Source organism: Gavialis gangeticus, unplaced genomic scaffold, assembly GCF_001723915.1.
Source record: "Gavialis gangeticus isolate Ggan-Ray unplaced genomic scaffold, GavGan_comp1, whole genome shotgun sequence".
NCBI classification, from domain to species: Eukaryota; Metazoa; Chordata; order Crocodylia; family Gavialidae; genus Gavialis; species Gavialis gangeticus.
Window position 1 is genome coordinate 483,004 of NW_017728981.1, and position 13,203 is coordinate 496,206.

Genomic DNA, 13,203 nt, shown 5'->3' on the forward strand with positions numbered 1-13,203 from the left:
AAAAAAAGCTATCAAAGTCCTAAGTGGCAGAAATATAAAATTCCTTCCCACATTAATGGAAAACATAAAAGATTTTTTCCTTTCCTAATGAAGGTCCTCTGTCTTGTGTGCTGAAAAGCACTGGTTTTTCACAGTGATTATTTTCCAGTGCAGCTCGGTTAGAATAAAACAGTGGAATTTCCTGCAGTTTGGTGACCCGGCAAATGAAAAGCTTGTTGGCAGCAGGGGGTGGGGGGAAAAGTGTGGTTGGCGTGTCTTGCCAAACCTGCCCTTTTTTCTCTCCTCAGCCTGTAATCTTAATTTCCAACTGGCTTTGAGATTTAACTCTTCCTGGGGATGATGGGACTCTGTTCATAGGTTGAATTTCAGCTGTGAAAACACCCTATCTCGATGCAGTCCGATTTAAACTCTGCACACTGTGGAGCAATCAGAGGGGCTGTTGAAATATAGTTTTGCAGTTGCTGGATTTTTATTGAGCGCTAAATTTGTAGGGGACATTGGCAGGGTTGGTTGCAACAAATACGCATCCAGTCTGGATGAGCCAGCCAGAGCATCTGTCTGCGGCTAGTGCAAAATCTCCTGTCCAGCCATCACTACTGTGTGGATACGGATTATCTCAGAGATCTGAAGATTTCTGTCCAGGACCATCCTGTTTAAGTGACAGCTTTACTAGAACTAATTTGAGGCATGCCTGGACTCGATTACTCTCACTTAATTGACACGAACAAACTTGTGCTCATCTGGGACTAACTTTCATGCTAGAACTTTGCTATTTAATCACTGGGCTTTATTGCAGATATAAAAGGCTCATTGCCTTTCCCCCCTGAATATGACACCTTCATAAAGTGTTTGGTACTGAGTTTGTAACCTGTCAGCCTATCATTGCAGCTGCCAGTTGCTCCAGAGCTCTAGTTTATGGCAATGTACCGGAGAAGGTAAATGTACAAAAAGATCTGCAATCTTTGTGGTTCTGGGGCATTCAAGCAAAGACGACTAATCACCTGCTACAGTCCAAGGGCGCTTGTATACCTCTGCGGGGGGTAGGTATCCTTTAATGAAACTTTCTTTGCTGAATAGCATGACCTCTGCCAGACTTGTTCAGTCCAATGAAGGACATTTGCTAAAGCCTCCTGCCAACCTCAAAGGATCAACCATCTCTGCTGCTTCAGAGAGCTGATTAAGTAGGTTTTGTCTTAAACAGATTCCTCGGGACCAGACCAAGACTACGGGTGGCAGGAGGATCTCTGAAAACAGCTTCTCTTCTGAGGACCTTGATACCGGTTCTGGTGAGAGAAGCCGTAGCACTTCAGGTTGGTAGGCGCTGGAGGCAGTTGGACCCGGGCACTGAAATTGCTCCGTTTGGTGTGTGACACACAAGGGGAATAACTTTATCTGGCAGAGACAGGAGAGGGAGATCCAGTGTTCTCAGCAAGGGGTCCAAGGATTTTACAAACTTAAAGGCTTGTTGTTTAGCACCTTTACTTGCTAACCTTTTTTTTAACCGAGGCGCGGGAAACAACTTTGGCAGAACTAAGAAGACAATTGTATCTCCTGACTCTTAGCCCTGGGTTTATTATTAGATTATGTAGTTTAACTCGTATAGACGCTAGAGTAGCAGTAGACTTATTTCTCCCTATTTGGCTTGTATCCCTCTATGGTGAAATTCTTGCTGCTTTAAATCCACATGACCTTTCCTCCAAAGCTCTGCAGCTGCTATTGAGCTCTTGAATTATGGGCACTGCTGAATTGATCAGGTGTCCTTAAATAGCTTTTGTTCGAATGATGGCTTTTAAATACGACTCCAGTGTGGTTTCCAGCCTATGGCTAATATGAGCTCTTGCTTCCTAGCATTGCAAACCATGCTTTTCCCTGAACAATGCGGGATGCAATGAAAAGCATCAGTTCTTACCACTGTGCACCTGGAGGGACATTCATTGGAACATCTTTATATTGCGTCTTGTAAATTAAAACGAGACAGACATTTGAGACCTGGTTTATTAAAGATCTCTGTATTATTAGTTCTGTTGCGTGATCAAAGCTATCATGAAAGGATTGACCCTTAACCAAGAAGACATGTAGTGTGTTGATCAGAGCTGCTGGATTCCTAAATCTATGCCCTGCCTAAAATAAGGGCTAGGTGACTTAACTGAAGTGGGTTAAGGTAAGGAGCAGGAGGAGACGGGAGGGAGACGCAGCCCCGTGAGTTAGATCCGAGTCTGGCTACGTTCTCCCACTACGGCCTTGATCAGACGATCCAGTATCTTTATGCTCCTGCTGCATAAAATGGGGATACCTCTAACCAACTTGCCAGGATGCTTTGGGACCAAGTTTAAACTGTCTGTAAAATCTTGGTTGAGAGGAGGCCTAAATGGTGTATTTAGGGATTAGGACTGGAGGGTTAAAGTTCCCCCTCTCTTTCCCTAGATCTCCCCTTTACGTCCTCCTTCTGCAAGAATTAATAAAGGAAAACACCACCCAAGGTACTTCACTGCCATTGTGAAACCGCTGTGTATATTCCTGCTCTCTGCTTGGTTAAGGGATGGCACTTGACACATTTACATGTTGCTTGTGAGGAGCATTGGCTGAACTCCTCCGCGTGGCTGCTAAAATGCACAGACGTCACGTGCATGTTCTGAGATGCTGCTCCTAATATACAGCTGTGTTGCCTGGGAAAGGCTGGTACTGCTAGCCAGGGGATCACACACCTTTGCATCATTTTGAGACTGGAATAGGAAGATGCTTGACTTCTTCTGCAGAAGAGTTTACAGTTAACACCTTATCAAGGTCACTCTAACCATATATCTGCCTTGTTGCAGGGCACCTAATGTGCAGCTCCCCGACATTCAGCTCGGAGAGCCGAAGAACGCTGGAGATGCCTCGCCTAACAGAAACATCAATAAAGGATAGACTGGCAAAGTACCAGGCAGCCGTGTCCAAGCAAGGGAGTCCCACTAGCCTCGCGGTATGTCTGCCCTTGTGCTTTTTTTGTGTAAGGTGGTGGGCGTCGCACTGGCATAGCCCTGAGGCTAAGAAATGTCTGTGAAAACTAGGCTATGAATACGTAATTTTATGCTGTCTGAAAGGAGAAGATCATTCATTGATTTGTTTGAAATTAAAGCCTGTAGTCTGCTCTGCAGAATTAAAAGCCCTGAAGTGAGAGATGGGTTTTCACCTCTTCCTGGAATAATGTCTACACTTTCCAAAGACTCAACAGCTGGCACATTGGCCAAGGAGCCTACGTGGGACTGTAACGGATATTTCTTGGCTTCCTACATCCAAACGTCTCCGCTTGCTTTAAGCACACTAATTCAACCTTGCAGGCCCCTTGGATTAAGGTGAAAAGGAGAGACAGAAATGAAGCAGGGACTTGCCCACAGGCTTTTAATGAATGGAGTCTAGATCCCATCACAGGCCTGTGCTTTATAACCAGCCTTCTTCTGTGCAAACAGTCCTCTTCAAATACTCTTATCTTATTTACTCTGACCTCAACCTGTTTTTTCTTACCTGAGCTATTGCAAAGAACTAGCCTGTGCTAGCTAGCCAGATATTTAAACAGGAAATAGCAACCAGTGAATCATAGCAAACTGCAGGGTACTCGGCAAGAATCAAGCATGTGTTGGGAGAGTTAGTCAGAATTGTCTGTTGTTTTGTGTTAATGTTGGGGCTCTTAGGACTCTTTCCCCCCCCCCCATTTTTTTTGAATGCTCTCTATAGCTAGACCGATGCATTCCAAGAGTATGACAGTATCGTAAGTAAGGAAATGCCTCATGACTTGAGCCACCAGCGTTGAATATCTTGGAGTTAAGATTTGGAAGTGTTCATGCTTCCCAGAAGCATCTGTAGAGGGTGGGTGGGTGTATTTTATCTCATTGGAACAGCCCTGTCCAAACTGAAGGGATTTCTGCACACCATATGCAGAGTGGGTCTAAATCTTAAGCTTTTGGGCATAATTGAAGTAAATTTAATGGCATGAGCTGAAAGTAATTGCAGCTAGTGTAATAAATCCAGCCCTAATGTCTATGAAATCTGCTTAACTGCTCGTGGCTGTTTTCTAGATCCTGATTTTTTCTTTGGTGCATTCAGTTAGCTAAACTGCCTTTTGCAGTTTCTAATGGCAATGGTTTCAGTTGGCTGACTACATCATTCTCTAGTAACTAGCCAGGTACCACATGAATTCCTTCTGGACTTGCTCCCAGTATAGATTAAACACTGTCCTGGCTTGGGCCCTCCAATGCAGACATTCCCATTTGCATGTTGTTGCTGGCTGAATCCCTGCCAGGGACTGTTGTCCCCCCCCTTGCGCGCTCTCCCCTGCCAGTCACTCCCAGCAGGATTCTGGTTGCCTGTTAGCAACAACTGTAGTTGCACATGTGTACAAACCGCTGTAGCTGTAGTCAATTTTGCAGCAATTTTCAAGCACCTAGTTTTGGGCAGGAGATTTGCCAGGTTTCTGCCAAAGGGGCATAAAGGGTCTTCTGGTGTGATGGTGCAGAGTTTTCCAAATAATACAGAGAGCCCTGGTTCCATCTACACTACAAAACAGAGTTAATCCTTCTTGGAATGAGACTAGTCTCCAGTGCTATGCATGGTATAGGCAAGACCTAATAGAGACTAGTAAACGCGTGGTGTGTTTTCTTCTCTTGCAATACTACAAGAATGTAATTCCTTAAGAACCCTTCCAGAAGAACGATCTCAAGTATTCCTGGTTGAAAGCACTAGTATATTCAACAGCTGTATTTAATGAGATCTATATTCAACAGTAGTATTTAATACTACAACAGTAGTATTTAATGAGATGATAAAAATAGGGACTAAGAGCTATGTAAACCCTGCATATAAAGTCTAGTATACCTTTTTTTGGAATTTAGCAGCTTCTTTCCTTTGCTATAGAGAGGCTGCCCTGTGAAAGGCATGAGCCTTGCCTCACCATGGGATCTGATTACTGGACAGGAACATTCATGAAACCTTGTGATTCTTATGTGTCAAAAAAAAAATTAATCTATTCTCTCTCTCTCTCTCTCTCTCGATTATAGTGCGCGCTCTCTCTCTCTCTCTCTCTCTCTCTCTGTCAATATAGCTATAGATATATACAGAAAACTCTTTGGGGAGAGATGTAGATACGCCTCTCTCCAAAGACTTTTCAGTAAAACTCATCTGAAATTTGGTGGGAGGTATTCAAGCTAGGGTAGATCTTATTTGCACATGGAATAATTATTGCTAACTTTCGTAGTACCTTAATGTGGGGTTTTTTTGTCCTGAAGTGCTCATAATCTAAAATCTGGGGTACTGTTTCAGCCAAGGGGAAAGAGTGGAGAGATCAGGAATGAGAGCAAGAAAAGAACTTGGATCTAGGGGGAGATTTATATCAAGAGAAAGGGATGCTTAATGGCAAAGTGTTTCCATGATAAGGTTGTGGCATGAAATAAAGTTGTATCTCAAGCTCACACAGAGGCGGGAGAAGTTTTAGGATGGCACGTCACTAATTGAATGCATGTAGAGTAGCCTTCTGTTTCCCTTCCCCTTAGCCATCGCTTGTGTGTGGTGGGGGATTTCTGTCCAGAAGACTCTTTCAAGAATAACAGCTGAAAGCTCTCCAGTGGGAAAGGAATCTGGCAATACTGAAGTGCTTTGTTGTTCTGCAGAATGAGCCTCGAGTCAGTGAAAGTGAGCTCCAGGACAAATCGGAGCAGAAGGAGAATATGCCGCCAAGCTCTGTGGACTCCATTTCCTATCAGGATGGGGAGAAGGTAAGATGCACTCGGCTGGGTTGAAGGTCAGGGACACCCTTTACAGTGTGAGCGAGTGGGGCAGCGCTCCGTTCTGTACCGCGTCTGGAAATGGACTTGTGGCAGCTGATACAAGTTGCTTATGCTCTGGAGAAATGTAACTCAAAACATAAAATTTATTCCCAGCCTGGTTGGGGTAAACCAGCCCTACCTGTGAATTTTTAACCTTTTCTGTAGAGACTGTCCAGATTTTAAAGTGCTGCACAAGCACAGAGCTGTAGGTGACAGCCCAGAAGGAGGTTGCCGGCCATGCTATGCGCGGAGTGGCCAGATCATGGTAAATGTAACTGGTATCCTGATTAGCTGCCACTTTTGTTTCCTTCCCCCTCCCCCCCGCTGCATTTTAAACCTTTTCCTTTTGAAAGGAGACAAATTTTAATTAAAGTGAACAATGAGACTTACCACAGCAAAGTCTCACTTGCCTTAAATTAGGGAGTGACAGAAGGGGACCAAACTAGCTAATAATTGGGGTACTGTGTATCGCAGGCTCTCTGAACACGTGGCAGACTAATGCCGGGAGTGCTTTTAAAAGCTTCCCAGTCTATCTTTGGCGGGCAGCCAAAGGGTTGCTTTCAGCTGCTCCTTACTGGCAGCTAGGCAGCCTTTGCCTTTTAGCCTGTGCAGAGGCTGCTTCCTCCACGAGGTGAGGTTGCTAACAAGACACCTATTAAAGCAGTCTCTCTCCTTTCCCGTCCTGCTTCCTGCTATTAAGTGGAAGGTCTTGAATACACCCTCTTGCTCTAGGAGCGGCCATAGTTCCTTTAACATAGGTGTTCCTGTAGCGCTTCGCTGTTGTCTGAAGTCCAGCTTGAATGAGCACAACAGGATCTGAACAGACTGGTGTGGGATTTAGGATTGTCACTTTGGCATCACCGCAGGATAAACTGGATGTTAGCTGTGTCTTAAGGCTCTCAATAAATGGCAGAAATCTCTGCCGAAAAGGAAGCCATGGGACCTTGCTGATAACTAGGGCTTGAGCAAAGCTTTGGGTGCCGATTCGATTCGGAGGAGATTCGGCCCGAATCGGCGGCCGAATCTCCAAATCCAAATCAAATTGGGAGACCAATAAAAAGGTCCAAATTGATTTGAAGCCTCCGAATCGATTTGGGCAGTCCCCGCTTGCCGCTGCAGGGACCTGGGCTTCACGCCAGTAAGCAGGCAGCCGAATCTCCGAATCGGATTCAGCTGAATCAATTTGGGACAGTGATTTGAATTGCTGTCCCTCAGATCAGCCAAATCTGAAGCCGATGCGAATACTAGCCGCTTCGCACAGGCCTACTGATAACGCTTGTCATTCGCAAGTACAAAGTGCCAGGTGAGGAGAACAGCACGCTTCAACCAGATTCAGTAGCCAAGGATTAGTGATCTTTTACTAGTGGAAAGCATACTGTGGTCTTCTCACTTCCTCATATGCTTCGAATTAGGACAAACTAAAGTTTTCAACTGAATGCAGTATTCTGGCATGCGGACGCCATTTAATGAGCAGCTTCGGTCCTTTGCAATGGGTCTTGGAGTCATTAGCATGCATTAGTGAGGCTCTGCTGTTAATCTTGTTAAAGTATTTCAGTTCTACTTCTAGCCCTATACATTTAATATACAGAAAGAGCCAAGCAGAAATACCTGAGAAGCTGTCCCAAGTAGCTTTTGCCTTAAGGGTTTAAAATATAACTTTCAAATTATATTGTGCAGAAGGAATATAAAGAGAGACTCCGATCTGAGTTTTAAACTGGGAGCGTATGGTTTTGTAGTTTGGGGGAATCTTCTTTTAAAATGCCTCCGTTTTTAGAGAAATTGGGTTCTTCTGGATGTGCATAACCCACTGACATGCCAGTAGGTGATGTGAATCAGGTTGCTTCTGAAGCAAGGCCTCACAAATCGAGCAAATCTCAGATTTAGTAGTGAAAGAACCTGTAGGGAACATCAGCAAAGTGGCTAGTTCTTTCCTAAATCTACTGCATCCAGGTGTACAAGCTGTAAAGCTCCATCTCCAGCCCATGCTCCTAGCATGAGCATTAAACAAAAGAGTCTGAATGTGCATTTAATGAGTATTTAAGCAGTGAACAACTTGGGAGTCTGCTTTATGTGGCAGAGGCCACCTGTTCTTGGCAAGTGATCATACCCTGCCTTGTGCCTTCAAGACTGATTTTATCACTTAGGTTATGGCTGTTGTCTGAAGGAATGCCCTATTTTGTTAAATTGCCCGTTGTTTTGTTGCTCAAGCCAGGATGATCCAGGAGTACGTTCGAGTGAGCTGGACTTAACCAGCTGAGCAACTCTTTCATATGGGCTCAAACATGTTTTTCTCTCAGGTTCCTTTAGGGGAGAACAGTCTGAATTTCCACACTCACCTTTCTGAAGATGGAACCAGTAAGTACCCGTTCCCCTGACTCAGTAAGATGTGGCAAGCGAATAGCCGAGGGTGTCAGAAATGCACACGTTTGCACGCCGTACTTAAGTGAAACCCATTTTGCTGCCAGCAGCCCGAGCTTTTGGAATTGGCAATGGACAGCTATTGAATCACGGGGGTGTATGCCAGTTGAGACCTGCATTTAATTTAACTTGCCCTTTCAGAAGCGATCTGTCAGTACAAGAACTTGGATCCTGCCGTGTGCAAGAAAGTCTACTCGTGTTATCTATGGGTATTCTTTTAATTTGTAGCGTACTTAAGTCGGCAATTTTGGCTAAAGTAAATGTCACTGCATATCAGTTTTTATCTCGGACTCCTGACTTCCAGTGACTTAAAACTTGATTATAAATTTGACTGATTCTGACATTTTTGTTCCTTATGAATTATTACATCGTTAATAAAAAGAATGAATAAAATTGCTTGTTTTAAGTGTAGTAATCCTTAAAAACGAGTTGTTTAACAAAAAAAAAATCTCTTCCTAATCCTTTCATCCTTTGCAATCCCTTTGAATCAAATTTTGAGGATGTATATATATTTTGTCCAATCAAAATCTCTTCTGTGCTAAAGTTGTTCTCTCCAGCTCAAGTCCTGTGCTGAATTTGTTTTAATCGGGTTAGTTACCTGATTTGGAGCTGCAGTGTTAAGATAATGCGAGCTCTAAATTTTGTAGGAACGTAACTATAACCATGCAGTTCCCCCTGCCATTTGAGTTTATAGCACAGTAGCCTACAGATGAGTCAATAATCCAAGGTGTATACCGAAGTCAGCTGCCCTGTGCTGCTGTATTTCAAGTGTCCTCCAGTGGTAGGGTGGAAGTTGTAGCCGTGTTGGTCTAAGGACATAGGCAGACATGGTTCTTTGGGTCAGTGTGATACCTTTTTATTAGACCAACTCAGATGGTTGGAAAAATATTTCTTAGCAAGCTTTTGGGTTTAAAAACCCTTCGTCAGGCTGAGGAAGCATCTGCAGTTGGTGTGTGCTCTTCTTGGATGGAAATTTTTTTTCTCCCCCACCAATTTAAGTTGGTTTAATAAAAGATATCAGATGCACCCAAAGAACCTTGTCTGCCTCCAGTGGTAAGAAAATTCCTATTAGTAAAGCATGTCGGCTCGTGGTTGGTTACGGTATAGCCCACTGAGTTCCTGTGGTTGAGTTAAGCATGTTCAGAAGCATTTTGAAATGGTGCCATAGTCTCCAGGAGTTGCATGCAGACTTGGTAAGAGGTTGGCCCGCTTCCACCTCCCCCACCAGCAGTTCATTCATTTGATAACTTTGGTGCTAAAAAGGTCAGAGTAAATTGAGCATGTAAAGATTTTGGCTTTGGAGCTAATTCTTCTAGAATTCTTCTCCTGTTTACATGAATGGAAATAACTGTTCCCGTTCCCTCCCCCAGTTGAACTCAATTCACAGATGGGGATGGAAACCCAGAGACCTGTCTGCGCAAAACAGCCAGCCTCCGATATGAAACCACTCAGCCAAACGGATGCCTCTCCACCAAAAGCTGTGAAGGTATGGCAGCTAATTTGTCTCCTAAATATGAGCAACAATTAATGGAAGTAAAGCTGATTATAACATAGAAATGACCTAAACCAGCCTGTGCATCTGCGTGCTCCTGGGGGACTTTGTGCTAATTTCTCAGTATCTAAACTATCCCTCAAGAGCTCTTAACCCCTGTAACTTTAGTGTACATTCAACCTTTATTTCAACAAAGCGTTTTGCAGAAACTAGCTCTTGACAGCAGTAGGATATGCAGGAATTTCATGTTGGGCTCAGCACAGGCTTTTGATAGATCAGAGGATCTGGTGATCTGTGGCGTTTGAGCTGCATGCTGACTGGTGCTATGCTGTTAAAACTGCATCGTGCTAATGATGCAGCATAAGAGCCTTCACCGAGGCTACAAACAGATTGCCCCTGTTGCTGGAGAAAATGTTTTCCGGCAAGACCAAAGCACGAGTGTTCAGATGTCCTCGCCGCTTGTCATGAGACAGATACCCTAAAGGGTTCCCAGGATAAGAGCTACTAATGCTCCCTCCTGTGCTATTGCAACAGACATCTGAACAGCTGTCCTGTGATATTCTTACAGGGTTGGCGACCAGTTGGTCCCCCAGGCATTCCACAGTGCACTGCTTTGGTCTCAAACCTGGCCTCTCTTAAACTCTGTCCGGCTACTCTCAAGAGTCAGCCAGTCTCGAGAGTAATGAGACTTGGGTCCTTACCATGCACAGAGTACTATGAGTGTCTCCTAAAAGATGTTATGACTTGGATGCTTCTTTGAGGCCATTCTGGACTGTGGGAGGTTCACAAGTTTTTTTTTCCAGCTTTTATTCTTTGTGAAAAGTGAGAGAATCTGCAACCTGTATGCTTAACCATTTGGAAAACGAAGTGGCTGTCACCTCCATCGGTACTGTAGTAGCTGCAGTACTTGGAGAGTAGCCCACATGCTGTTTATTCATCTAAGGTTCCTATTTGTCTTTTCCAGCTTCTGTTTCCTGCTCTTGGTTCCTAATCTCTACTCCTGCCTTCTGCTTCCCTTCTAATGTGAGCTCAACTCTCAGCTTTCTCTCCAGTTCTCCTTTATATTAAGTGGTCTTCATCCTCCTCCTGTAGCTCCTATTCTTAGTGCGCCCGGAAAGGAAATCCTTTCTCTACACACCCCAAAACACCTTGCCAGCAGGCACAGGGCCCATTACGTATATGTGTAAGTGCCTTTTCTTAGATTGGGATATGCATTGCAGTGGCTTGTAATGCAAACTTGCAAAGTTCTGCCGTTGGGCTGGGGGGGGCGGTGCATTTTGGACTGGCAGGCAAGTTGCTTGGCGTTTTGTTCCTCCCCCTTGCGGCAAAGGATGTGTGAGTAGATCTTTGGCCTCCTAAATTTCTGTTCATGAGTTTTCACTCTCTCAGAATTGAAAATATGTGCAGGGTGTGTGCCTATAAGTTCCCTTTTAAAAAAATGTATCTCTTGAGCTCAGAGAGGTGGGCTGGTCAGTGTAATATCAATGTGGATTAGGCCCTTGAGACATTGTCTGAAATGACGCTGACTTAAGGTTGATGAGAAGTGTGTGTGTGTGTGTGAGACTAGATATTAATACATAGAAAAATACCTAATTACATGCAACATTAAGGTTGACCGACCAAATTTAAAGTGACTGGCTCTGTCTTCAATAGTTTGGCCTTCACCTATCATAATCAATGCCGTGCCCTGGTGTCACTTTATTTGTGAGAGACTAGAAACAATCACTAATCCTTCGTCTTGTGACCTTCCACTTCCCCCTTGCCACATCCCTTAACCATCATAAGGTTCCCTTAAATCCTTTGTATTAAACTTCCAACATATTGTTCCCTTGCCGAAGGACGGGAACAATAAGTAAGTGGCGCGCTCCGATGCACCCCTAGATTATTTCTGTACTCTGTAGCTGGAAGAATGGTTGCAATCGGAAAGTGGTCCAGGAAGGTCAAGCTTTGACAGAATGTGTAATCTGTTGTTCCTCCAACATTACATACCACCTCTGTGTTTAATGAGCAGCATCAAGTGACCTTTTTAATGGACAGAGTACTACCTTATGATGCCTTCAGGAAGCAGAAATGCTGAGGTCGTTCCCATGCAGGCCCTAGCCTTGACTTTACCCATGTGCTCCTCCCTAGTTAGAAGATGCTGTTCATTTACTCAGGAAATGCATACGACGGTACTTGTGTAACATCAGACCTCCGTTAATGCTAGCGATAGTCGCCAAGTACTTTTAATTTTATGAGGATGGCATGTCAGCAGTGGAGGATAGCTTACCTCATCGTTGCAGCATCGAAACCTTTCTGTTGAGATGTTTTCCTGCTTAAGTGAGCCTTCCCTGTTCATAATGCCAAGAGCATCTAATAAACCTTGCTTGCCCTAAACCTTTGAGCAGACTGTTCCCCTCCCACTTGTGCCCTCTTGCTTGCTTGGCCCATTCATCACTCTTCCTTTTCTGTACTGAGCTGTTTGTGGCGTGTGACTGGAAATTGCATCTGACTAGAGGCCTGGTGGCAATGTGATGGTGCTACTCATGTAGCCGGGTAGCTCCTATAAAATACCAGTGTTGCAACCTCCCGAGTAAGGCGAGTATAAGGCGCCTCGAAACCTTAGCCCCTGCTCCCTTGTGGGTACTCCTTGGTTGGAGAAAGGCTAAGAGACCCTGACAAAGGCACCCTTCTTGCAAGGCAGTAAGCAGTCAGCAGCAGTTGCTCTCTGGCAGAAATTACAACCATCGAGGCACTGAACATCTGGACTTGGATTCTGTCTCAATGGTCTAAAGGGGGGTGGTACCATGGGGCAGCCACCGCTCCTCCATGCTCTTGCCTAGGCGTACGTGTCAAAGGTCTTTGTATGATGGGCACAGGACTCTGTATAAGTGGAGTCATCAGGCACCTGGCTAGAGACGCCTTGCACATACACCAGAGGATCGAAAGTTGCTTCCTTGTCCCACCACTATTTATCTACCACCATCTCTTTCCCTAGAGGTACATTAATTATGTGAGAATACCGTGTAGAGCAGGGGCGTGCAGTTATTTTGGGCGGAGGGCCACTTACTGAGTTTTGGCAAGCCATTGAGGGCCGCATGACTGTCAGCCAGGGGCAGATAAATATTAGTTTTCTAAAATTTTTAGGGGCCCCATGAGCCAGGTGGGATGGCCTGGCAGGCCGCATTGTGCCCATCCCCTGGTGTAGAGTCTTTTAGGACTGGCTCAACCCACTGAGTCTCAGGTGGGGACTAACCATCAGAGCTGCTGATAATGGCATGCTCAGGGGTACAAAGGTGTTTCTGGTGTTTTGCCCAGCCTTCAACCAGGCAGTTTGTTTCCAATTAACAAGCACTCTTTTCTTCCCTTAGAAGTTTCAGTTGCCAGTGAAGGAGACTTGCGTTGGGTGTCAGAAGACGGTGTACCCAATGGAGCGCCTCTTTGCCAACCAGCAGGTGTTTCATATCAGCTGCTTCCGCTGTTCATACTGCAACAGTAAACTCAGGTAACCTGCCT

At 44.8% G+C, this 13,203-nt stretch overlaps 1 protein-coding gene across 1 annotated transcript in view; it reads left to right on the top strand.

Annotated features, from left to right (window-relative positions):
- Positions 1 to 13,203, top strand: part of LIMA1 (LIM domain and actin binding 1) — a 45,629-nt gene that overhangs the window by 29,690 nt on the left and 2,736 nt on the right. The window contains exons 6-11 of the mRNA XM_019511011.1: positions 1,202 to 1,310; positions 2,817 to 2,962; positions 5,643 to 5,747; positions 8,096 to 8,153; positions 9,587 to 9,702; positions 13,059 to 13,192. Coding sequence (XP_019366556.1) covers positions 1,202 to 1,310; positions 2,817 to 2,962; positions 5,643 to 5,747; positions 8,096 to 8,153; positions 9,587 to 9,702; positions 13,059 to 13,192 — 668 coding nt within the window. The remainder of the gene's footprint in view (positions 1 to 1,201; positions 1,311 to 2,816; positions 2,963 to 5,642; positions 5,748 to 8,095; positions 8,154 to 9,586; positions 9,703 to 13,058; positions 13,193 to 13,203) is intronic.